Source organism: Gymnoscopelus braueri (assembly GCF_963280865.1).
Source record: "Gymnoscopelus braueri genome assembly, chromosome: 12".
Lineage (NCBI taxonomy): Eukaryota > Metazoa > Chordata > Actinopteri > Myctophiformes > Myctophidae > Gymnoscopelus > Gymnoscopelus braueri.
Window position 1 is genome coordinate 47,805,852 of NC_137614.1, and position 24,909 is coordinate 47,830,760.

General features: G+C 40.4%; 2 protein-coding genes and 1 pseudogene across 3 annotated transcripts; all 3 read right to left on the minus strand.

The window, feature by feature from the left end:
• Positions 1-287: 287 nt before the first annotated feature.
• Positions 288-2,914, minus strand: LOC308096622 (E3 ubiquitin-protein ligase TRIM35-like; the record flags this gene model as incomplete). Its single annotated transcript, XM_080444036.1, has 2 exons — positions 288-299; positions 1,535-2,914. 2 exons carry the CDS (start codon positions 2,912-2,914, stop codon positions 288-290), a joined length of 1,392 nt encoding a protein of 463 aa, XP_080300162.1.
• Positions 2,915-8,852: 5,938 nt separating this feature from the next.
• LOC308096623 (E3 ubiquitin-protein ligase TRIM35-like) lies at positions 8,853-10,376 on the minus strand (the record flags this gene model as incomplete). Its single annotated transcript, XM_080444037.1, has 1 exon — positions 8,853-10,376. The coding sequence occupies one exon, from the start codon at positions 10,374-10,376 to the stop codon at positions 8,853-8,855; it is 1,524 nt and encodes a 507-aa protein (XP_080300163.1).
• Positions 10,377-10,681: 305 nt separating this feature from the next.
• On the minus strand, positions 10,682-24,222 carry LOC308096624 (annotated as a pseudogene). The gene is made up of 5 exons: positions 22,588-24,222; positions 17,606-18,964; positions 14,539-14,603; positions 12,740-12,805; positions 10,682-10,697 (listed from the first exon to the last, which is right to left on the minus strand). The product of its transcript is annotated as an uncharacterized misc_RNA (transcript).
• Positions 24,223-24,909: the final 687 nt, after the last annotated feature.

The window sequence follows — 24,909 nt, forward strand, 5'->3', positions numbered from 1 at the left end:
TTAGCATCAATTTGCCAACAACTACCAATAATAGAAAAGCATCAATAGTGGTATTGATAATGAATAATGAATCTAATCAATAAGCACAATAATAATGTACGTTCCCCATCCCTAACATATTACAGAATGATTGTATCTCAGACAAATGTTATGTCAAAACATAATGAATGTGGTGCATTGGTTGGCGAAGAGGTCACTAGTTGGTAAATAGTCAGAGAGGAAAATGTCTCTGGTTTGATTCCAGTCAGAGTCATGTGTTGTATTGTCTTTCTACCCTCAGCTTCCTGTCACTCAACGCACTAGACAAAAGGAACACTCACACACCAACATAACAAAGTGAATGTCCACAGAGGTTTGGCAGAATATTATTCTTTAATGATCCATAGTGAGAAAGTCTTACCAAAAAGGGACAGATGTTTCGGTTACAAAAAGAATCCGCAGTCTGCCATGAAAAGCTAAAACACACCATTGTCCTATTAGTAGAGACAAGATAGTCAATCAGAGGATCATTCATGTTATCATAACACATACAGAGATTAATATGCAACAAATGTAGACTAATATCCAATCTAATGTTAAAGAACATCACCATGATTGGTTACTAGAAAACAGCACAATACAATACAATACAATAAATCATATAAAAATTACCCAAAGAAAGGATCATGAATTAAAATGCTTTTGAGATGTATCCAACGTGGTGATTCTATATTTTAAAGTAAAGTGTGTAGAAGAAAAACTGTAAAAATATCATATTATTATAGTAAAGTATCCCGACTCCCCCAACATTATTACTATTACAGGTCCATTTGGTTCCATGTTTTACACTCTTCAAAGTTAAATTCACACTCGGATTTTGTAGATTATATTTATGTCATGTTATGGATCACAGGGTTCATTTGGTTCCATTTTAAACTCTTCTGAGTTAATTAACACTTGAATTTTACTGTGTAGGTCAGTGGCTCTCAACCTTTTCTGGATCAGCGCCAGATCATACTTTAAAAATCTTGAATATATTAAAGGCTGCCGTGTTAAGCGGTCAGATGGGTGGGCCGCATGCATTTTCAGAGCAAGTTTATTTTAATGATCAATAAATCGATTGTGTTCCTTCAGGCTTGGATCAAAAGAACTAACATAATATTAAGTTCTTATTTGTCAGTTCCACAATGAAAACTTTTTTTTTTAAAGAAAAAATACCATGAAATTGCTTTTACTTTCCTTTTTTTTAATTAATATTATATTATCAATAACATCTTTGTGTTTTGCCAATTACTTGAGGGCCCACTTGCAATCAATATCATCACAGGCCGACAGGTTGAAAAGGACTGATGATTATGATTGACCGTCCTCGACCACAACACATTGAACACAATCATATTATCTCTTCCTGAATATAATGATAATACTAATCACCACCATTATATTCATCATCATCATCATCATCATCATCATCGTCACAATCATCATCATCATAGTCATCATCGTCATCATCATCATCATCATGTCTAGTTACATTTTCCAGTGTTACACTGACCTTCCCTGGTAATATCTTCAGAGAACCACCAATCTGACCAGTGTAAATGAATGGAAAGAGAGTGTCAGTGAAAGTGTGTGTGAAGGTGTGTAGGTGTGTGTTAGTATCAGGATCAGAGAAGTACAGTTTTCCTCTTTTCCAGTCCAGTTGGACTCTGATCCTCTGGGGTTTCTGCTTCACTGAGAGATCAGTGACTGACCCTGGTGAGTAACTGCCAGCTGTGTATGTACCTTTATCTAACATTATTCTCCAGAATTGACCCGCTCTGTCTCCCTTCCTCTGAAAGGACTCTGCTAACACACCTACTGACCAGGCTGCATTGTCTCCAACCTCAACATCCCAGCTGTGAGTCCCTGAGTTAAAGCCCTCAGAACCCAGGACCAAGTAATGGTGGTCAAACCTCTCAGGGTTGTCAGGAAGCTGCTGTTTCCCTCTGAGTCTCAAACTGGTCAGATCATCAGACAGGATGAGGCCTGGATGGGCAGTGTTGGGGTCCAGAATGACAGGAGTGTAGGAGACAATGTCCTTCATCTTGTCCCAGACTCTGAAGGTCAGGTTGTCCAGGTGTTTGGTCACATCTATCAGTGCTCCTGAGACAGGCTGTGGGTCCTGCAGTGTGAACTGGACTCTTCGCATTTTGGTCTTGAAGTTCTGCAGGAATGAGATGTGTTCAGCTCTCAGCTCCTCCTCTATGGCTTTGATTGTATTTGAAAGAGTTGATATGTCTCTGTTTAGACCCTCAGTCTTCTCCTTCATCATCTGACTCTTCTGTTGCTCTTCCTCCCTCAATGCACCAATCTTAGCCTCCTCTTCCTCATGTAGAAACTGATGCATCTTCTTAAACTGTTTCTTAATCTGCATCTCTGTGTGCTGGGTCTGGAACTGAATGTGTGCTGCTGTTTGATCATATTTTTTTTTACATGTATTAAAGACCTTCAGTTTCTCCTGCAAAGGCTTCAATGATTTCCTGACTTCCTCCTTGTGATCAAGTGCAGCTTCATCGATGGGTCTGAATCTGTGGTCGGTGTGTTTTTTTGAATCTCGACACACAAGACACACTGGCTGATGACATTCCAGACAGAACAGTTTGATTTTCTCAGCATGCAGACTGCAGAGAACCTCAGACCCTGTTGAAGCTCTCAGATGGCTCTCCTGCATGAAGGCCTCACATACGTTCTTCAGAGCCAGGTTTCTGGGAGGATCGCCTGAATGTCTCTCCTTACAAACTGGACATTCCTTTATTACCTTCTCTCTCCACCATTCCTGCAGACAGTATTTACAGAAGCTGTGGCTACAGGACAGGACAACAGGATTTTTAAAGATGTCACAACACACAGCACAGCAATAATTCTCTTCAGGGCGAGACAACTTGGAAGCCATTTGGTACAGAAACTCTCCTCAAATCAGCCAGTCAGTGGTGGTAACACTCTCTCCTCTAGAATGTTCCCTGAAATTTACTTTCACTTTGAATCCTGGTTCTTGTTAAAGTCCAGCAGTGTAAGCAGCAGGTTAAAGTGGTCTGGGTCAGTATTCCCTCCTGTTGCTGTGGACAGACAGTCTGTCCCCCCTCCCTGTACAATTATCTAGCCAGTCACACAAGCAATGCAACTAATTAGATATACCTGTGTCTTTGATGATTTTATTATACTAACATTACAATACAAACATACTCGAACACTTATGGGTCAGTAGGTTATAAACCTAAGAAAGGAAACACAAACAACAACACAACAACAAATTACTGACATGAAATATACACACAAAACTGTCAAACATATCAGAAATAGATACATTTATCGTCATGTACACACTCTCAATTCTGACATGAAATATACACACAAAACTGTAAAACATATCAAAAATACATACATTTATCGTCGTGTAAGCTCTCACAATTCTTACCGTCAGTCTCTCAGAGCTCGCAATGGAAAATGACGAACACAGCAATAACACCCTGGTAACTACAGTAGTAACACTGATGCCTGCAGGACACTTCGTACTGCTTAGTGAGCAATGAGCATCCACTCTATTTATATGGGTTTGGTCTACCCATGTGGATGTAACCCTCTGTTGATTAATCATGTGACTTGTGTACTGTCTTAGATGACGCAACTCAGGCTCCAGCACTGTCTATAACAGTGGCTACTGTCCTTTTCTGAACTAATCAATCAACACTCTCAATACTCTCATGTGCGAAGTCCCCTGATTTCAACAGCGTCGTCACAGCTGTAGTTCTTACAATTGCATATATTTGCACTTATTATGACTAAATATCCTGAAACATTCTGAAAATAAGATACATAAAGGCGCTAGAAGGCTTCATGTGCAGGTAACATGCCAATACAAACGCCACCGTTACATCATAATAATGGATTACTCTACACTGGAAGTTGTGTTTGATCTGAAGGTGAATCTTCTTTTTTTGGGGGTGGGGGAAATGGGGAGAGAGATGGGGAGTGACATTCAGCAAAGGCCGTCTGGATCGGGACTCGAACCCGCGACGCGCTGTCAGGCTACATTGAGCCAAGGTGCCTGGACCGCTACGCTAGCGGTCTAGGCCCTGAAGGTGAATCTTAGCGTCCGTCTCTGTGTGTCATCAGTGAGGAGAGGCAGAATAACAACCTCTCTGTGTCCTGGTTTCTCTCAGAGTAGTCTGGCAAGGGGCAGAGCTATGACACTACTGAATTATTGCAAGGCGCGCTTGTGTGTGTGTGTAATTGCAATTACACACACACACACACACACACACACACACACACACACACACACACACACACACACACACACACACACACACACACACACACACACACACACACACACACACACACACACACACACACACACACACACACGAGGCATGGATATTATCAAACAGGTACTGTATGTGATGTCTTCATCAGAGGGTATTTATGGAAAAACATGTATGGACACGCAATACAAATGCTCTCTAAACATATTGCTAGATTGTCTTATGGACTTAAACCCGCTCCCGCTACGTAAAAAATCGTCCCGCTCTGCTCATATGCTCTGGTTCAATCAAAACATTTAACTTTTTCTGAAAGACAATGGATTAATGGAGTGTATGAGGTGAGGTCAGACAATGAAACAATGAAACAGATGGCATGTCATCTGTTGAAAAGGAGCTGTTTGCTGCCAAGTAAATCAGATTTTCATCAATCGAGATGAAAGTGTTCCAAAGTGTCCAATAATAACAATAGCAAATACAATATAACACTGCACTGCCAAAATCCACGGAAACCCTCGATCCACAGCCTGGGGGTCTGACCGCAATCAACATGGCCTCCAACCTAAAAACTTTGCACAGCTCTGATAAAAAGTTATACCCTTGCATCAAACTAGTTGTGGGCTCCTGCAGCAGCAGCATAAGGTAGGTAACACAGCCGTAAACCATCGGAAATAGCTAATCTACAAGCTCACTGGAGCCAGGGGGGAGCACCCCCAACCCGTAAAATTACCATAAAAATCTATAATTATCTGCATGGCCTAAGTGGCCCTTTTCCTCATGTAATGTGAGACATCTCAATTGTCTCCATGCCATTATAGGCAAAACTAAATACTAAAAAAGAAATTTGAACAATTTCTAAAATGATTCAAAAATAGCAAATGTACAAGCTCACAACACAGCATGTCGCGATGTGTTGTGCTGTGAGCTTGTAGATTCGCTTTTTTTCAAAATAATGTAGTTTTACTGTGGGTTAGTGGCTCAGTGGTTAATGCAGAATACTATCGTTTCAAAATGTGAAGTACATTGGTAAAGACACTATTAGGCACATTTATACAAGCCTATGTATTTCTGGTAATATTATTGAACACTTAATTTGTGTACGTGGCAAAAATGTAAGATTTATGAACGTGTCCATCACAAGCTGGCATGGTGATGATGACCCCTGAGGGAGAATATTTCACATACGCATAATACACTTGAAAAATAGACCATTCAAAGTATAGTGACAGTGATATTGAAGGCTCAGAGAGGTACAACAGGTCATAGGAAAAAGACTACATTGACAGAGGTGTTGTTGCCACCAAGCCAAAATGATTACAGCCAGGCACATGTAGCGAATATTAGAGGGACTGAAATGTCTAAAATTGCACTTTTGCCTGATTTTGTATTTATGTATTTTCATTTATAGACTGACCATAGCTGATCTACAAGCTTACAACATGTCGCACTGTGACACATTGTGAGCTTGCCTTGTAGATCAGTTATGATCGGTGTGCAACGCCGCACTCAACTATGTATAATAAAGCCTTTAGTGGAGATGTGGCGTACAGCATGGATTTCTACACAGGGCGGCAGTTCTTTCAACATAAGGAAAAGGAAAAGGCAATTCTCTGGAATGCTGCCTTCGGGTACGGCATGGTTGCATTTCTTTCACCATAGTAAATGCTGCATTCATGGTATGGAGAGAGGGCACTTTTTACAGACAGGTAAAAGTGCAGGGGCTGAAGCCCCCTGTGATGTCTACAGGTATGTGTGCATGTGCCTGATTACAGTCACCCCGTCACGGCTCACAAACTCCAACAGTAGCCAGACATACTGTCCAAATCATGTCTTCAATTCCAAATAAGATTTGGAATAGAAGGAAATGAAGAAAAAAACCTCTAGCTTGAACTTGAAAGGAAGTAGCAAACTCACACATACTGTAGGATAATTGAAGTGACCAAGAGCCACATACACATAATGTTACAACAACCACAACACAACAGACACACTGTAGATTCACATCAGCCTTCCATTCCAGAGCCAGAATAAATCACTGTCACCGAGGGTTGCCACCCAGTCATTGGGTCCCAAAATGACACCAATAGAGGAACAGCTTGAATCACATGTCATACGGTAGTACACAACATACAACACAACCGCAATAATCTCAGCGTGGACTTTGACTGTTAAAAGCTCTTAATAATGTACACCTTACTAGGGCTGTCCCGATCATGAAAGTTTAGGTGACAATTAATTGTCATACAAATAATTGTGATTAACGATTTAGTTGTTTTTGGCGCTGAACTTTGGAACATAAATAAAAACATCTATTTCCTTTTAGGCTTTAAAAAAAAATGATATGACATAAAACAAAGAAATATACAAAGAAATGACTGACAATGACCGATATCAATAATCAAAACTAATAATGTATTATGGCCAAAAAGGTCAGTATTCCCTCCTGTAGCTGTGGACAGAGAGTCTGTCCTCTCTCACTGGAAGTTGTGTTTGATCTGAAGGTGAATCTTATTGTCTGTCTCTGTGTGTTGTCAGTGAGGAGAGACAAAATAACCTGTAGGCTATCACTCATCAGATGAGTGTGGCAAGGGGTGGAGCTATGACACACTATTGAACTGTTGCAACACACACACACACACACACACAGGTATGTTATCAAACAGGTATGCCGTGTGATTTCTTCATCAGAGGGTATTTATGCGAAAACAGGTACAGTATGGACACACAATGCAAATTCTGACGTAACCTGAACCTGAATCCTAAGTTCTAAAAATCCTTATTTGACATAAATTCCCTCACTGGGACCTCAAAATTGTCCCCCCTAAAGTCAAGTTAGACAGGTCCATCCATCCATCCAAAAGGTCATATATCATTGCAAAAACCTCTTATCTCCATATTTTAACTTTTTGTGTTATTTTTTTTTTGTAAATGAATGCCCTAGTATCAAAAGTAGCAGATCAGCTCGATTTTTACTTTCAAAATAACATTTTTAAAAGCAGAATTAGCTGATTTAAAAAGTCACAACTCGAAAAAGTAACGAAAGTGATAAAGTGCCCTAACCTGACCTGCCAGATGAGGGCGGTATTGAGTTTCACTACCTGTGAAACAAAATGTGTGTCGCAAGCTTCTTTTATCTGGCAGAGCCAGGTTAAAAGTGCCCCAGATTAGCATCAATTTGCCAACAACTACCAATAATAGAAAAGCATCAATAGTGGTATTGATAATGAATAATGAATCTAATCAATAAGCACAATAATAATGTACGTTCCCCATCCCTAACATATTACAGAATGATTGTATCTCAGACAAATGTTATGTCAAAACATAATGAATGTGGTGCATTGGTTGGCGAAGAGGTCACTAGTTGGTAAATAGTCAGAGAGGAAAATGTCTCTGGTTTGATTCCAGTCAGAGTCATGTGTTGTATTGTCTTTCTACCCTCAGCTTCCTGTCACTCAACGCACTAGACAAAAGGAACACTCACACACCAACATAACAAAGTGAATGTCCACAGAGGTTTGGCAGAATATTATTCTTTAATGATCCATAGTGAGAAAGTCTTACCAAAAAGGGACAGATGTTTCGGTTACAAAAAGAATCCGCAGTCTGCCATGAAAAGCTAAAACACACCATTGTCCTATTAGTAGAGACAAGATAGTCAATCAGAGGATCATTCATGTTATCATAACACATACAGAGATTAATATGCAACAAATGTAGACTAATATCCAATCTAATGTTAAAGAACATCACCATGATTGGTTACTAGAAAACAGCACAATACAATACAATACAATAAATCATATAAAAATTACCCAAAGAAAGGATCATGAATTAAAATGCTTTTGAGATGTATCCAACGTGGTGATTCTATATTTTAAAGTAAAGTGTGTAGAAGAAAAACTGTAAAAATATCATATTATTATAGTAAAGTATCCCGACTCCCCCAACATTATTACTATTACAGGTCCATTTGGTTCCATGTTTTACACTCTTCAAAGTTAAATTCACACTCGGATTTTGTAGATTATATTTATGTCATGTTATGGATCACAGGGTTCATTTGGTTCCATTTTAAACTCTTCTGAGTTAATTAACACTTGAATTTTACTGTGTAGGTCAGTGGCTCTCAACCTTTTCTGGATCAGCGCCAGATCATACTTTAAAAATCTTGAATATATTAAAGGCTGCCGTGTTAAGCGGTCAGATGGGTGGGCCGCATGCATTTTCAGAGCAAGTTTATTTTAATGATCAATAAATCGATTGTGTTCCTTCAGGCTTGGATCAAAAGAACTAACATAATATTAAGTTCTTATTTGTCAGTTCCACAATGAAAACTTTTTTTTTTAAAGAAAAAATACCATGAAATTGCTTTTACTTTCCTTTTTTTTAATTAATATTATATTATCAATAACATCTTTGTGTTTTGCCAATTACTTGAGGGCCCACTTGCAATCAATATCATCACAGGCCGACAGGTTGAAAAGGACTGATGATTATGATTGACCGTCCTCGACCACAACACATTGAACACAATCATATTATCTCTTCCTGAATATAATGATAATACTAATCACCACCATTATATTCATCATCATCATCATCATCATCATCATCATCGTCACAATCATCATCATCATAGTCATCATCGTCATCATCATCACCATCGTCATCATCATCATGTCTAGTTACATTTTCCAGTGTTACACTGACCTTCCCTGGTAATATCTTCAGAGAACCACCAATCTGACCAGTGTAAATGAATGGAAAGAGAGTGTCAGTGAAAGTGTGTGTGAAGGTGTGTAGGTGTGTGTTAGTATCAGGATCAGAGAAGTACAGTTTTCCTCTTTTCCAGTCCAGTTGGACTCTGATCCTCTGGGGTTTCTGCTTCACTGAGAGATCAGTGACTGACCCTGGTGAGTAACTGCCAGCTGTGTATGTACCTTTATCTAACATTATTCTCCAGAATTGACCCGCTCTGTCTCCCTTCCTCTGAAAGGACTCTGCTAACACACCTACTGACCAGGCTGCATTGTCTCCAACCTCAACATCCCAGCTGTGAGTCCCTGAGTTAAAGCCCTCAGAACCCAGGACCAAGTAATGGTGGTCAAACCTCTCAGGGTTGTCAGGAAGCTGCTGTTTCCCTCTGAGTCTCAAACTGGTCAGATCATCAGACAGGATGAGGCCTGGATGGGCAGTGTTGGGGTCCAGAATGACAGGAGTGTAGGAGACAATGTCCTTCATCTTGTCCCAGACTCTGAAGGTCAGGTTGTCCAGGTGTTTGGTCACATCTATCAGTGCTCCTGAGACAGGCTGTGGGTCCTGCAGTGTGAACTGGACTCTTCGCATTTTGGTCTTGAAGTTCTGCAGGAATGAGATGTGTTCAGCTCTCAGCTCCTCCTCTATGGCTTTGATTGTATTTGAAAGAGTTGATATGTCTCTGTTTAGACCCTCAGTCTTCTCCTTCATCATCTGACTCTTCTGTTGCTCTTCCTCCCTCAATGCACCAATCTTAGCCTCCTCTTCCTCATGTAGAAACTGATGCATCTTCTTAAACTGTTTCTTAATCTGCATCTCTGTGTGCTGGGTCTGGAACTGAATGTGTGCTGCTGTTTGATCATATTTTTTTTTACATGTATTAAAGACCTTCAGTTTCTCCTGCAAAGGCTTCAATGATTTCCTGACTTCCTCCTTGTGATCAAGTGCAGCTTCATCGATGGGTCTGAATCTGTGGTCGGTGTGTTTTTTTGAATCTCGACACACAAGACACACTGGCTGATGACATTCCAGACAGAACAGTTTGATTTTCTCAGCATGCAGACTGCAGAGAACCTCAGACCCTGTTGAAGCTCTCAGATGGCTCTCCTGCATGAAGGCCTCACATACGTTCTTCAGAGCCAGGTTTCTGGGAGGATCGCCTGAATGTCTCTCCTTACAAACTGGACATTCCTTTATTACCTTCTCTCTCCACCATTCCTGCAGACAGTATTTACAGAAGCTGTGGCTACAGGACAGGACAACAGGATTTTTAAAGATGTCACAACACACAGCACAGCAATAATTCTCTTCAGGGCGAGACAACTTGGAAGCCATTTGGTACAGAAACTCTCCTCAAATCAGCCAGTCAGTGGTGGTAACACTCTCTCCTCTAGAATGTTCCCTGAAATTTACTTTCACTTTGAATCCTGGTTCTTGTTAAAGTCCAGCAGCGTAAGCAGCAGGTTAAAGTGGTCTGGGTCAGTATTCCCTCCTGTTGCTGTGGACAGACAGTCTGTCCCCCCTCCCTGTACAATTATCTAGCCAGTCACACAAGCAATGCAACTAATTAGATATACCTGTGTCTTTGATGATTTTATTATACTAACATTACAATACAAACATACTCGAACACTTATGGGTCAGTAGGTTATAAACCTAAGAAAGGAAACACAAACAACAACACAACAACAAATTACTGACATGAAATATACACACAAAACTGTCAAACATATCAGAAATAGATACATTTATCGTCATGTACACACTCTCAATTCTGACATGAAATATACACACAAAACTGTAAAACATATCAAAAATACATACATTTATCGTCGTGTAAGCTCTCACAATTCTTACCGTCAGTCTCTCAGAGCTCGCAATGGAAAATGACGAACACAGCAATAACACCCTGGTAACTACAGTAGTAACACTGATGCCTGCAGGACACTTCGTACTGCTTAGTGAGCAATGAGCATCCACTCTATTTATATGGGTTTGGTCTACCCATGTGGATGTAACCCTCTGTTGATTAATCATGTGACTTGTGTACTGTCTTAGATGACGCAACTCAGGCTCCAGCACTGTCTATAACAGTGGCTACTGTCCTTTTCTGAACTAATCAATCAACACTCTCAATACTCTCATGTGCGAAGTCCCCTGATTTCAACAGCGTCGTCACAGCTGTAGTTCTTACAATTGCATATATTTGCACTTATTATGACTAAATATCCTGAAACATTCTGAAAATAAGATACATAAAGGCGCTAGAAGGCTTCATGTGCAGGTAACATGCCAATACAAACGCCACCGTTACATCATAATAATGGATTACTCTACACTGGAAGTTGTGTTTGATCTGAAGGTGAATCTTCTTTTTTTGGGGGTGGGGGAAATGGGGAGAGAGATGGGGAGTGACATTCAGCAAAGGCCGTCTGGATCGGGACTCGAACCCGCGACGCGCTGTCAGGCTACATTGAGCCAAGGTGCCTGGACCGCTACGCTAGCGGTCTAGGCCCTGAAGGTGAATCTTAGCGTCCGTCTCTGTGTGTCATCAGTGAGGAGAGGCAGAATAACAACCTCTCTGTGTCCTGGTTTCTCTCAGAGTAGTCTGGCAAGGGGCAGAGCTATGACACTACTGAATTATTGCAAGGCGCGCTTGTGTGTGTGTGTAATTGCAATTACACACACACACACACACACACACACACACACACACACACACACACACACACACACACACACACACACACACACACACACACACACACACACACACACACACACACACACACACACACACACACACACACACGAGGCATGGATATTATCAAACAGGTACTGTATGTGATGTCTTCATCAGAGGGTATTTATGGAAAAACATGTATGGACACGCAATACAAATGCTCTCTAAACATATTGCTAGATTGTCTTATGGACTTAAAAGTGTGGATGGCCCTAAACTTTTTACATTTTACGTACCAGGGGGTTCCCAGCAAAATGGGTTAATACAGCATCATAATTATTTTAACCACTCTATCCATGCTTGTACATTGGCTATTCAAAAATAGCAGATATACAAGCTCATAGCGCGTCATTTCGTGCCACGCTGCAAGCTTGTACATCTGCTATGTATGAGCATTTTTGAAAAAATTGTGTTAGGAACATTTTTTATAATTTTGGATGTATACATTTTTTCACACAAATATTCCCATCTGAAAACATTTTTCAGATGGGGGTCCGCAGCCAAATACATATCATTTTTGGTGTCCTTGACATGAAAACCACTGCTGTAATGCACTTTATGCTGGCATTAGCCAAGCCTGCCTGTCACGGCTAAAGTTAGTGCAAAACTCTGCTGCTCTTTAACAGGGACGCAGAAGTATGAGCACATCTCCCCGATTCTTGCCTCCCTCCACTGGCTCCCTGTTCATCATAGGATCCAGTTTAAGATTTTAATGTTTGTCTTTTAATGTTTAAATAGTCAAAAACCCCACAAGGTCTTTAGGTGGTTTTCCACCAACCAGGCTACTTCAGACTACACCAGAGCTGGCAGTCGGGTCCGACGTCGGATGATGTCGTATTATCAGGTGTCCAAAGGTTCTGGTCGCCACACCGCACAAACTATTGAAAACGGTCGGCCGACGGCACTTTGTTGTGAGCATGTGTCAGAAGAAATCACACACAATAATTCTCCATACCAGGAGGTGGCAGTAGTCTGCAGGAGCCTGCCCTGCAGTGCCCCGGGACAGAAGTTGAGACAGCAGCTTGACCAAAAACAACAAGACAGAGCATTTTTGCGCTAGTCGTAGATGTAGTATAGGCTCATATTCTTCACAGTCTGTACAGGAAAGACACCTGCCTCCCCAAACTACACGTTTATCTTTCATTGTGATTTAAAGCGCCCCTTGATGGGAACCAGCGGCTGCTTTCACCTTCTTTCACCCCTGGTTAAAGGCAATGTTTTAATCCTGAGTGATTTGATATGTCGTAGCCACAGTGGGTCGTACCAAAATTAACAAGATAGCGGGAGAGAGAGAAACGTTTCGGGAACCAGCAACACAGGAAAGGCAACCCACATTACGGAAGCAGCTGCTCATAAACAATATAGCAGGAATTATGTTGAACAGTAAATAGCGGGTGGCTCTTAAAAGAGACGTTTTGGGTGTTTTTATATCCCCGAGAGGCCACAAAATGGACCCTCACAGCTGTCACGGGTTCATTTGGTTACACTCCCAGAGGAGGAAAAAAAATCACGCCCGACTGTGTTTTTGATAGCTTGGTTATAAACGATGATTAGATTTAGTCATGGAAAATAGAACATAGTTGCTCAATCTTTCTTTCCTTTAGGGTGTTTTCAGGGAGCTCTACTGAGCCTTTAACCCCCCTTCTCTTCACCACCCCGCATCTACCGACGGCCCGACGGGCAGTAGCTGTCGGTAGCCGACCGAGCAAGTTTGGTCGGCTTTCGACGCTTGCCTACAACTTATGGCCTGACACAACAGCGTCCACACCGCCCACCTCAGCAACAGATTTTCGGCAACAGACGCTTTCCAAGGCCTGGCTACCGTCGCCAATGTCGGTGCGGTGCAGAGCTATACAAGGCTGAAGACCAGGGGGGGTCGATCGTTCTCTAATCTCCACTGTAGCCCCCAAACTGTGGAACGATCTTCCATCCGATGTTAGGATGGCTCAAACCTTATCAGTCTTTAAATCACGTCTGAAAACTCACGGATACTCCTTAGCTTTTAATACAGACTGAGTTAGTTAGTGCCCACACCCTAGGTGGGGTTGGCGAAAGGGCCTTTCTGTGTGGAGTTTGCATGTTCTCCCCGTGTCTCCTAGGGTAGGTACCCTCACAAACAACATGCAGTAATCCTGGTCACTATACTGCCTCCCCCTGGCTAGCCGGGGCGCCTGATGGAGGGGAAGGGAACTGGTTGGAATAACGTGTTCCTTCCACGCGCTACGTCCAACCAGGGAAACTCTCCCCTGTCAGGTGATAAGAAGGTCAGACGGCTCTCATGCATTGAAGGAGGCATGAGCTCGGCCCTGGCCTCCCTAGGTTGGCAGAGGGAAGGTAGTGCCCAGGATTACACGCTTAGGCATTGGCACTAGGGTGAAAAAATAGGGGTTACAAAATCGTGGGATAAAAATTTAGAAAAAATAAATAAATAAAAAATACAGACTGAGTTATTATATTTTAAAGAGACTGTGTCTATACTGTGTTTTTTTCTGTCATTTATCACTTCTTTTTTTTACATTTAATAAATTTTGTGTGATTCATACTTTTCTCGTGGTATTTTACCCTTTTTTATTGTTTTAATTGTAAGTTAAGTTATAGCCTTATTTTAGTATTTTTACTGAGTGCACATCACTCTGGTTCAAGGCTGTTGTTTTAAATGTGCTCTATTATTAAAGTGGATTGGATTGGATGTCTTACTATACTTGTTGGGACCTTTGGTCCCCACGTACGATGTCTACTGTAATTACAGTATACCTCTCATACACACGCACGCAGAGTTCCTCACACATCGCGCACACGCACACACTTTCAACCTGAATCTAAAATACACATACACGTATACCATATGCACAAATATCTAATTAGTTGGATGAGACATTTTATTATACAAAGGAAATAATAGAGGTAACTGAAAGATAAAGCAATTTTTTTATATAATCTCAGTGTGGACCGTGACTGTTAAAAGTACTTAACAATGTAAGCCTCACAGAGCTGTCCCAATCATGAAAGTTTAGATGACAATTAATCGTCATACAAATAATTGCGATAAATGATTTAATTGTGTTTTTGGGTCAGGGCAAAAAATCTGTTTGCCTTTTAGGTTTTCCTAAAATAAAATAATAACGTAAATATACAAAGAAATGACTAACAATGACCAGTACCAATTATCTAAATTAATAATGTACTATGGCCAGAACAGGTCATCGACTATATGCAATAAGTGTATACTTTCAAAATACATCTAAAAACGCGAAATAGAAGATCTAAAAGGTCACTATGCGAAAATGTTATGAAAGTGATAAAGTGCCCTAGATTACCATCAATTTGCAAACGACTACCAATAATAGAAAATAATCAATGGTGGGATCGATAAGGAATCATATCGATAAGCCAGGAACGATTAAGATATCAAAATGTATACATATGAACGTTCCCCATCCCTTTCATATTGGAAAATGATTTTTATCACAGAAGAACATGTCTGAAGATAATGAATGTGAAGAGTCACTGGTTGATAAATAGTCAGAGAGGAAAATGTCTCTGGTTTGTTTCCAGTCATATTCATGTGTTGTATGTCTGTCTACCCTCAGCTTCCTGTCACTCAACACACTAAGAATACTAAAGAAACACTCACACACCAACACAAAGTGAATGTCCACAGAGGTTTGGCTTATGCAAAAATATTATTCTTTAATGATCCATAGTGAGACAAAAATAAGAAAGTGCAGACAAAAAGGGTTTAAAGTGGGAACAGATACATGTTTTGGTTACACAAAGCATCCTCAGTCTGCTATGAAAAGTAAAAACATACTGTAACAACTATGTCCTATTTGTAAGGACAGGATAGTCAATCAGAGGATCATTCATGTTACAGGGTTACAGCTCAAGACACACAAAGAGATCAATGCAACAAATGTTAACTATTAGTTTACATTGTATATTAAATATACAATCTAATGTAAAAGAATATCATATGGTTGGTTACTAGAAAACAGCACAATAAAACAAAAAAATCATGCAACAGCCTATTTACCTTAAAAAAAAGATAACTAGAAAATGTGCTCCTCGGAGCACAAGTCTCCGCCAGCAGACCCGTGCTATTATCGTCTTGGTAGAATGGGTCGTCTTGGAAGAATGCGCGTGGTTTTTGGTGTTCTGCAGGGGCGACTGAATATGTAGTGTCTGCATCTAAAAGATGTTCTTCTTGAAGCAATGTGTCATATGGGAGTCGTCGTAATTGACTGGTTTGTTCAAATGCTTGTCTGTCGTCTTCATCTTCATTGTCTTGAACAGTTTCAGCAGTTGATTGGTGTGTTTGATCTATGTCAGTTGTCTCTAGTGCTACATAATGTATTTGATCAAGGCGGCCAATTGTTACAGTATTAAGACTTCGGCCTTGTTGTGGGATCAATTCAACTCTATAGTCCTCTTCTGTGTTACTGTTGTAGATGAGTATGCTTTCTTAGCTTTGGCCTTCTGCGCCTTTGCTTGACCAATGTTAGGTGTTCTCAGAGGGACACACACACGCACGGACGGGTGATTTGGACTGGAAGGTACTGTTCCAATCAAGACTGATTGATCCTGTCTTACCTCACTTCAAAAAACGTAAACGGCTTTTTGAAGTGACACACCTATTTATAGGATTTTATTTCGTCATGCGTCCCTCTAGCCAATCAAAGGCATTGGTGTCAACATATTGACACGTGTCACGTGGAGCTTGACCAATGTTAGCTTGGCTAACAATGTTTGCTCACACACGGCGGGACGAAGCGAAAACATACTCTCCACCTACGGCGGAGACAATGAATGTAATTGCTCAGTGAAACCTTTTGAGATGTATTAAACGTGGTGATTCTATAGTTTATGAATAAACTGTGTAGAAGTACTAACAGAAAATGTATTATCAGTCTAATATATTTTATAGTGAAGTACCCTGAATCCCCAACATTATTAGTATTACAGGTCCATTTGGTTCCATTTTACACACTTGAGTGTTAAATTAACACTTGGATTTGACTGTGTAGGTCAGTGGTACTCCACCTTTTCTGGATCAGGGCCCACTTGAGGGCCCACTAAGCGCAGCAGTCGAAAGTGGTCAGATGGGTTTATTTTAATGATCTATCAGTCAATTGTGGGTCAATAGAGCTAACGTAGTATACTTTAAGTTGAATTTATCTGTAACTATTTTTTCAAGGTTATAAAGAAAGAAATACCATGAGAAATACCATATTGTTATATTAGCAATACCAATTGTTTTGCCAATTATTTGGGGGCCCACTTGCAATATCCCCATGGCCCACCAGCCCACAGGTTGAGAATCAGGTGTAGATGATGATGACATCATGTCCAAAACTGTTACTTTTCAGGATTAAAAAAAATAATAATCTAAAGTAAAAGATCTACAAGCTCAAAACGTGTCGCTTCCCGCCGCGTTTCGTGCTTGTAGATCTGCTACTTTGGATACTTTTGTGTGATGCTGTAGTATGATCAAGTATTGCATTAATTTACCAAAAAACACGAAAGTTAGATTATGGAGATAAGAGGTTTCTTTCAGACAGCGATGATATGCATTTTATTTAGTGTTGTGTTGACTGTGATGTCTTTCCATCATGCTGTTCCTACAGTACTTTATTTTACCTCGCAAGATCAATAAAGGTCTTCGTTATCGTTTCATGATGACTCTCCTCGACCACAACAGAATTGAAAAGAGTCTACATTTGGTATTACTCTTTAAAGACTCCATAGTTAGTCATCATCATCATCATCATCATAATCATCCTCATCATGATGTCTAACTACATTGTTCCAGTGTTACACTGACCTTCCCTGGTAACATCTTCAGAGAACCACCAATCGGACCAACGTAAATGTATGGAAAGAGTGTGTCAGTGAAAGTGTGCGTGAAGGTGTGTACTGTATGTGTGTGTTAGTATCAGGATCTGAGAAGGACAACTTGCCTTCATTCCAGTCCAGCTGGACTCTGATCCTCTGAGGTTTCTGCTTCACTGAGAGAACAGTGAATGACCCTGGTGAGGAGCGTGTTGTGTATTTATCTTCATCTAACCCTATTCTCCAGAATTGACCCCCGTTGTCTCCCTTCCGCTGACGGGACTCTGGTAACACACCTACTGACCAGTACGTATTGTCTCTAACCTCAACATCCCAGCTCTGAGTCCCTGAGTTAAAGCCTTCAGAACCCAGGACATAGCCATAGTGGTCAAACCTCTCTGGGTTATCAGGAAGCTGATGTTTCTCTCCATATCTCACACTGGTCAGATCATGACAGGATGTAGTCTGGATAGGCAGTGTTGGGATCCAGAATGACAGGAGTGTAGGAGACAATGTCCTTCATCTTGTCCCAGACTCTGAAGGTCAGGTTGCTCAGGTGTTTGGTCACGTCTATCAGAGCTCTTGAGACCGGCTGTGGGTCCTGCAGTGTGAGCTGGACTCTTTCCATTGTGGTCTTGTAGTTCTGCAGGAATGAGATGTGTTCAGCTCTCAGCTCCTCCTCTATGGCTCTGATTGTGTTTGAAAGAGTTGAGATGTCTCCGTTTAGACCCTCCGTCTTCTCCTTCATCATCTGACTCTTCTGCTGCTCTTCCTCCCACAGTGCAGCAATCTTAGCATCCTCTTCCTCTTGTAGAAACTGACGCATCTTCTTAAACTGTTCCTTAATCTGAATCTCTGTGTCCTGAGTCTGGAACTGAATGTGTTCTGCTGTTTGATCATAGTTTGTTTTAACTTTATTAAATACCTCCAGTTTTTCCTGTAAAGGCTTCAGTGATTTCTGGACTTCCTCCTTGTGATCCAGAGCAGCTTCATCGATGGGTCTGAATCTGTGGTCGGTGTGTTTTTTAGAATCTCGACACACAAGACATGCTGGCTGCTGACATTCTAGACAGAACAGTTTGAGTTTATCTGTGTGCAGACTGCAGAGAACCTCTGACCCTGTTGAAGCTCTCTGATGTCTCTCCTGTATGAAGGCCTCACACAGGTTTTTCAGAGCCAGGTTTCTGGGAGGATCCACTGAATGTCTCTTCTTACAAACTGGACATTCCTTTATTACCTTCTCTCTCCACCAATCCTGCAGACAGTCTTTACAGAAGCTGTGGCTACAGGACAGGATAACAGGATCTTTAAAGATGTCACAACACACAGGACAGCAATAATCCTCTTCAGGGCGAGACGACTTGGAAGCCATTTAGTCTCTGAGTGAAGGTACTAACACTCTGTTCAAGCGAGGAAATCAGTCAGTCAGTCAGTGGAGGTAACACCACCTCCTCTAGAATATTCCCTGTTTCACTTTAATCCTGGTTCTTGTTAAAGTCCTGCAGCGTAAGCAGGTTCAAGTGGTCTGGGTCAGTATTCCCTCCCGTTGCTTTGGACAGACAGTCTGTCCTCCCTCACTGAAAGTTGTGTTTGATCTGAAGGTGAATCTTAGAGTCTGTCTCTGTGTGTCGTCAATGAGGAGAGACAGAATAACAACCTCTCTGTTTCCTGGTTTCTCTCACACTAGTCTGGGGTGGAGCTATGCCACTACTGAACTATTGCAAGGCACACACACACACGTTTTTTATTATCTCACAGTGGACTTTGACTGTTCAAACCACTTTACAATGTATGCCTCACTAGGGCTGCCTTGATAATGCTATTGTAGTTGATAATTAATTTTCATACAAATAATGGCGATGATAAATGATTTTATCATGTTTTTGGCATTGAACACTGAAACATTAATATAAAAACTATTTGCGCTTTAGTCTTTTCTAAACACAAAATGCACGGGACATATAATGAGAAATAACTTAAATATACAAATAAATTACAGACAATGACCTGTACCAATGATCAAAATTAATAACGTACTATGGCCAAATCAGGTCATACTATCAGGTCACTATTTAATAACTGTATACTTTATAAAAAAAAAAGAAGCTAAGATAGCTCACAACACGCTTATTGATCTGCTACTTTTGTTACATTTGTCTTTTTCTATTTTATGTCAAATTTAGGAAAGATCTTCAACACATGATTTTCATACAAACGAATGGAAACGATACTGACGATTATCTCAAATAATTGTGATCAGGTGATTATGTATTAACTGTGACAGGCCTATGCTTCACAATCACCCTTTCACACACCAACAGTGGAGGCAGCATGTAAGTCACCTGGCTGCTCATCAGAAGCAGTTACAAGTACACTGGACCAGAACATGGACGTATGGTCAATTCAATGCAATGATCTGCATTTACCAATCTGTCTGCAATTTTTTCGAGAGCGGAGCCAACAATCAAATCTCACATCAAGTCTCAGTGTGTCGCACACCACAAAAAGCCAATCTACAAGCTCACAATGGGTCACCGTCACTTTCATCATTCTATTGGTCAAAAGAGGATGTGTGTCCGGTAAAATTGATCTCTTTCTTGTGAAAGACCTGACATTTTGTTTTTAAATTGTTGTTGTTGTCTTTTGATGTTTGTGATGCTTTTCATGGGAAGTTCTTTAGCCAATTACTTAATGTGTGTTTTGTAATCTAAATCTTCAAAGTAACTTGTAATTACGTACTACTACGTAATTGTAACGGAGTAAAAAGTGCAATATTTGCCTTTGAGATTTAGTGGAGTAGAAGTATTGAAAAAAGTAAAAGCACTTCAAGATGTTACTTAAGTAAATGTAATTATACTTTCCATCACTGATTGTGACCTGATTAGATTGGTAGAGCTGTATGGGTGAACCAGGAGGAGGAGTGCACACCAGTATTGAGGAGGTGCTGATTACAGCAGATATAACTGTTAAAACAGAGAGGACGACGTACTACTCGTAGCCACCATGCAAAATATGTTTATTAAAACCAACCAACCATTTGTGTCAAACCCTCAATGGTGGAAAAGTATTCAAATGTTTTACTTAAGTAAAAGTATCAATACTGCAATGTAGAAATATTTTTGTTAAAATCTGGAATAAAGAATTTACTTGAGTAAAAGTACAAAAGTATTCGAATCAAAATGTACTTAAAGTACCAAAAGTATAAAGTACTCATTATGCAGAATGTCCCATTTCACAATTTTCAAATGTATAAAATATATACAAATCTTTTAAAATAGCAGATCTACGAGCTCACAATGCGTCGCATCGCGATGCATTGTGAGCTTGTAGATCAGCTATTTTCAAATGGGCAAAATGTATATAGGGTTGAAGTAGTTAATGTATGTTTTGTAATAATAATAATAAGTAACAAAAGTTTTCAAATAATTGTAGTGGAGTAAAAGTACAATATTTGCCTCTGAGATGTAGTGGAGTAGAAGTAAAAGCACAGAAAATTGGAAATACTCCAGTAAAGTAAAAATTACCTCATAATTGTACAGTAATAGTACAGTACTTGAGTACATGTACTTAGTTACTTTACACCACTGCAAACCCTGAAGAAGACGACACTGTTTGACAGAAATGCAGGCATCACTTATAAAGGGTATGGGACACAGGTGAACCAATTTTCAAAAGGTATGAGCAGTATGGCTGACCAGTACTGGGGAAGTTACTTTAAAAATCAATTGTGTTGCATGTTACTTATTGCACAATAAATTCCTCTGTGTCATACTTTATGATGTCAAAAATGTGGAACAGATATTTGTTATGTGATGCAACTGAACTCAAATCACAACAGATTTTTGGTAAATATTTATATGATTAAAAGATTATTTGTTCACATATAATTTTCTTTTCAGATCAAAAATTGTATTAGAACTCAGAGCAACCTTTATCAGTCATATATATTGAAGAATATTTTTTTATCTTAGAAGAATATGTCAAAAGATAATGAATAAGGCGGTAAATAGTCACAGACTGACGACCATGTGGATACAATGTCTCTGGTTTGATTCCAGTCAGAGTCATGTTATGTGTTATATGTCTGTCTACCCTCAGATTCCTGTCACTCAACACACCAAGAAAACTAAAGGAACACTCACAAACCAACATAATAAAGTGAATGTCCACAGAGGTTTGGCAGATGCAAAAATATTATTCTTTAATGAGCCATAGTGAGACAAAAAAGACGCTGCTACCAAAAAGGGTGTAAAGTGGGAACAGATACATGTTTTGGTTACAAAAAACATCCTCAGTCTACCATGAAAAGTAAAAACATTCCTGTGTCCTATTTGTAGGGACAAGATAGTCAATCAAATGTAACTAATATATAATCTAATGTTAAAGAACAGCAAATGGTTACTAGAAAACAGCACAATGCAACACAATAAATCATACAATAATTACCTAAAAACAAAAGCTAATGAAGGAAATTGTTCAGTAAAACCTTTTGAGATGTATTCAACGTGGTGATTCTATATTTTATGAGCAAACTGTGTAGAAGTAAGAAAAATAAAAGAATCATATTAGTCTAACTCTAATATATATTATAGTAAAGTACCCCGACTCCCCAACAGTATTACAGGTCCATTTGGTTCCATGTACACTCTTTAAAGTTAAATTGACACTTGATGATGATGAGTATGAGGATGATGATGATTATGAGTATGATGATGATGATGATGTCATCCCAAATCAGAGTGTTGCTTTAGGAGACACTTGTTCATGTTGACCGTCCTCGACCACAACTCATATAGATTCTAACATTGACAGGTATTACTTTAGGACCACAATGGAAAAAAGTCCCCAGGACTCTTTTGTGTAATCCTTTTGGTCTAAATGTTTCACTGTATCTCTGTGTTGCTTACATTTTTTGACTTATAAAGTATTCAATCAATTAATCAATCATCATCATCATCATATCTAACTATGTTATTCCAGTGTTACACTGATCTTCCCTGTTAACATCTTCAGAGAACCAATAGTGACAATGTATGGAAAGAGTGTGTCAGTGAAAGTGTGTGTGAAGGTGTGTAGGTGTGTGTTAGTGTCAGGATCAGAGAAGGACAGCTTTCCTCTGTTCCAGTCCAGCTGGACTCTGATCCTCTGGGGGTTCTGCTTCACTGAGAGATCAGTGAGTGACCCAGGTGAGGAGCAGACTTTGTATTTACCCTCCAGTAACCCTATTCTCCAGTATGGACCCGCTCCGTCTCCCTTCCTCTGATAGGACTCTGCTAACACACCTACCTCCCAGTATGTATTGTCTCCAACCTCAACATCCCAGCTGTGAGTCCCTGATTTAAAGCCCTCCGAACCAAGGACAATGGTATAGTGGTCAAACCTCTCTGGGTTGTCAGGAAGCTGCTGTTTCTCTCCCCATCTCACACTGGTCAGATCATCAGACAGGATGTAGTGTGGATGGGCAGTGTTGGGGTCCAGAATGACAGGAGTGTAGGAGACAATGTCCTTCATCTTGTCCCAGACTTTGAAGTTCAGGTTGTCCAGGTGTTTGGTCACATCTATCAGTGCTCCTGAGACCGGCTGTGGGTCCTGCAGTGTAAACTGGACTCTTTGCATTGTGGTCTTGTAGTTCTGCAGGAATGAGATGTGTTCAGCTCTCAGCTCCTCCTCTATGGCTCTGATTGTGTTTGAAAGAGTTGATATGTCTCCGTTTAGACCCTCAATCTTCTCCTTCATCATCTGAGTCTTCTGCTGCTCTTCCTCCCACAGTGCAGCAATCTTAGCATCCTCTTCCTCTTGTAGAAACTGACGTATCTTCTTAAACTGTTCCTTAATCTGCATCTCTGTGTGCTGAGTCTGGGACTGAATGTGTGCTGCCGTTTCATCATAGTTTGTTTTAACTTTATTAAAGACCTCCAGTTTCTCCTGTAAAGGTTTCAGTGATTTCAAGACTTCCTCCTTGTGATCCAGTGCAGCTTCATCGATGGGTGTGATACTGTGTTTGGTGTGTTTTTTTGAATCTCGACACACAAGACACACTGGCTGTTGACATTCCAGACAGAACAGTTTGAGTTTCTCAGCATGCAGACTGCAGAGAACCTCAGACCCTGTTGAAGCTCTCTGATGTCTCTCCTGTATGAAGGCCTCACACAGGTTCTTCAGAGCCAGGTTTCTGGGTGGATCCACTGAATGTCTCTCCTTACAAACTGGACATTCCTTTATTACCTTCTCTCTCCACCATTCCTGCAGACAGTCTTTACAGAAGCTGTGGCTACAGGACAGGACAACAGGATCTTTAAAGATGTCACAACACACAGGACAGCAATAATCCTCTTCGGGGCGAGACGACTTGGAAGCCATTTGGTCTCTGAGTGAAGCTACAGACACACTGTTCAAGCCAGGAAATCAGCCAGTCAGCGGTGGTAACACTCCCTCCTCTAGAATGTTCACTGAAGTTTACTTTCACTTTGAATCCTGGTTCTTGTTAAAGTCCAGCAGAGTCAGCAGCAGGTTCAAGTGGTCTGGGTCAGTATTCCTCCTGTAGCCGTAGAAAGACAGTCTGTCCTCTATCATGGGAAGTTGTGTGTGATCTGAACACGAATCTTAGCGTCCGTCTCTGTGTGTCGTCAGTGAGGAGAGTCAGAATAACAACCTCTCTGTTTCCTGGTTTCTCCCACATTAGCCTGGCAAGGGGTGGAGCTATGACACTACTGAACTATTGCAACACACGTGCGCACGCACACACACACACGCACACACACATGCACGCACGCATGCACGCACGCACGCACGCACACACACACACACACACACACGCACACACACGTTATTATCTCACAGTGGACTTTGACTGTTGAAACCACTTTACAATGTATGCCTCACTAGGGCTGCCCTGATCATGATATTTTAGTTGATAATTAATTTTCATACAAATTATTGCGATGTTTTTGGCATTGAACACTGGAACATAAATATAAAAACAATCTGTTTGCCTATTAGGCTTTTCTAAACACAAATTGCACAGGACAGATATGAGAAATAACTTAAATATACAAAGAGATGACAAAATTTATAACGTACTATGGCCAGGTCATAGTACTATTCAATAACTGTATACTTTAAAAAAAACAAAACAAGCTAAAATAGCTCAAAACACGCTTGTAGATCTGCTACTTTTGTTACATTTCTTTTACTATTTTATTTCAAATGTAGGAAAGATTTTCAATAGATGATTCTGACGACCACAATGGAAATTCTTGTGTTGACGTTTCTCCGATGAACATGATGTAACATGTG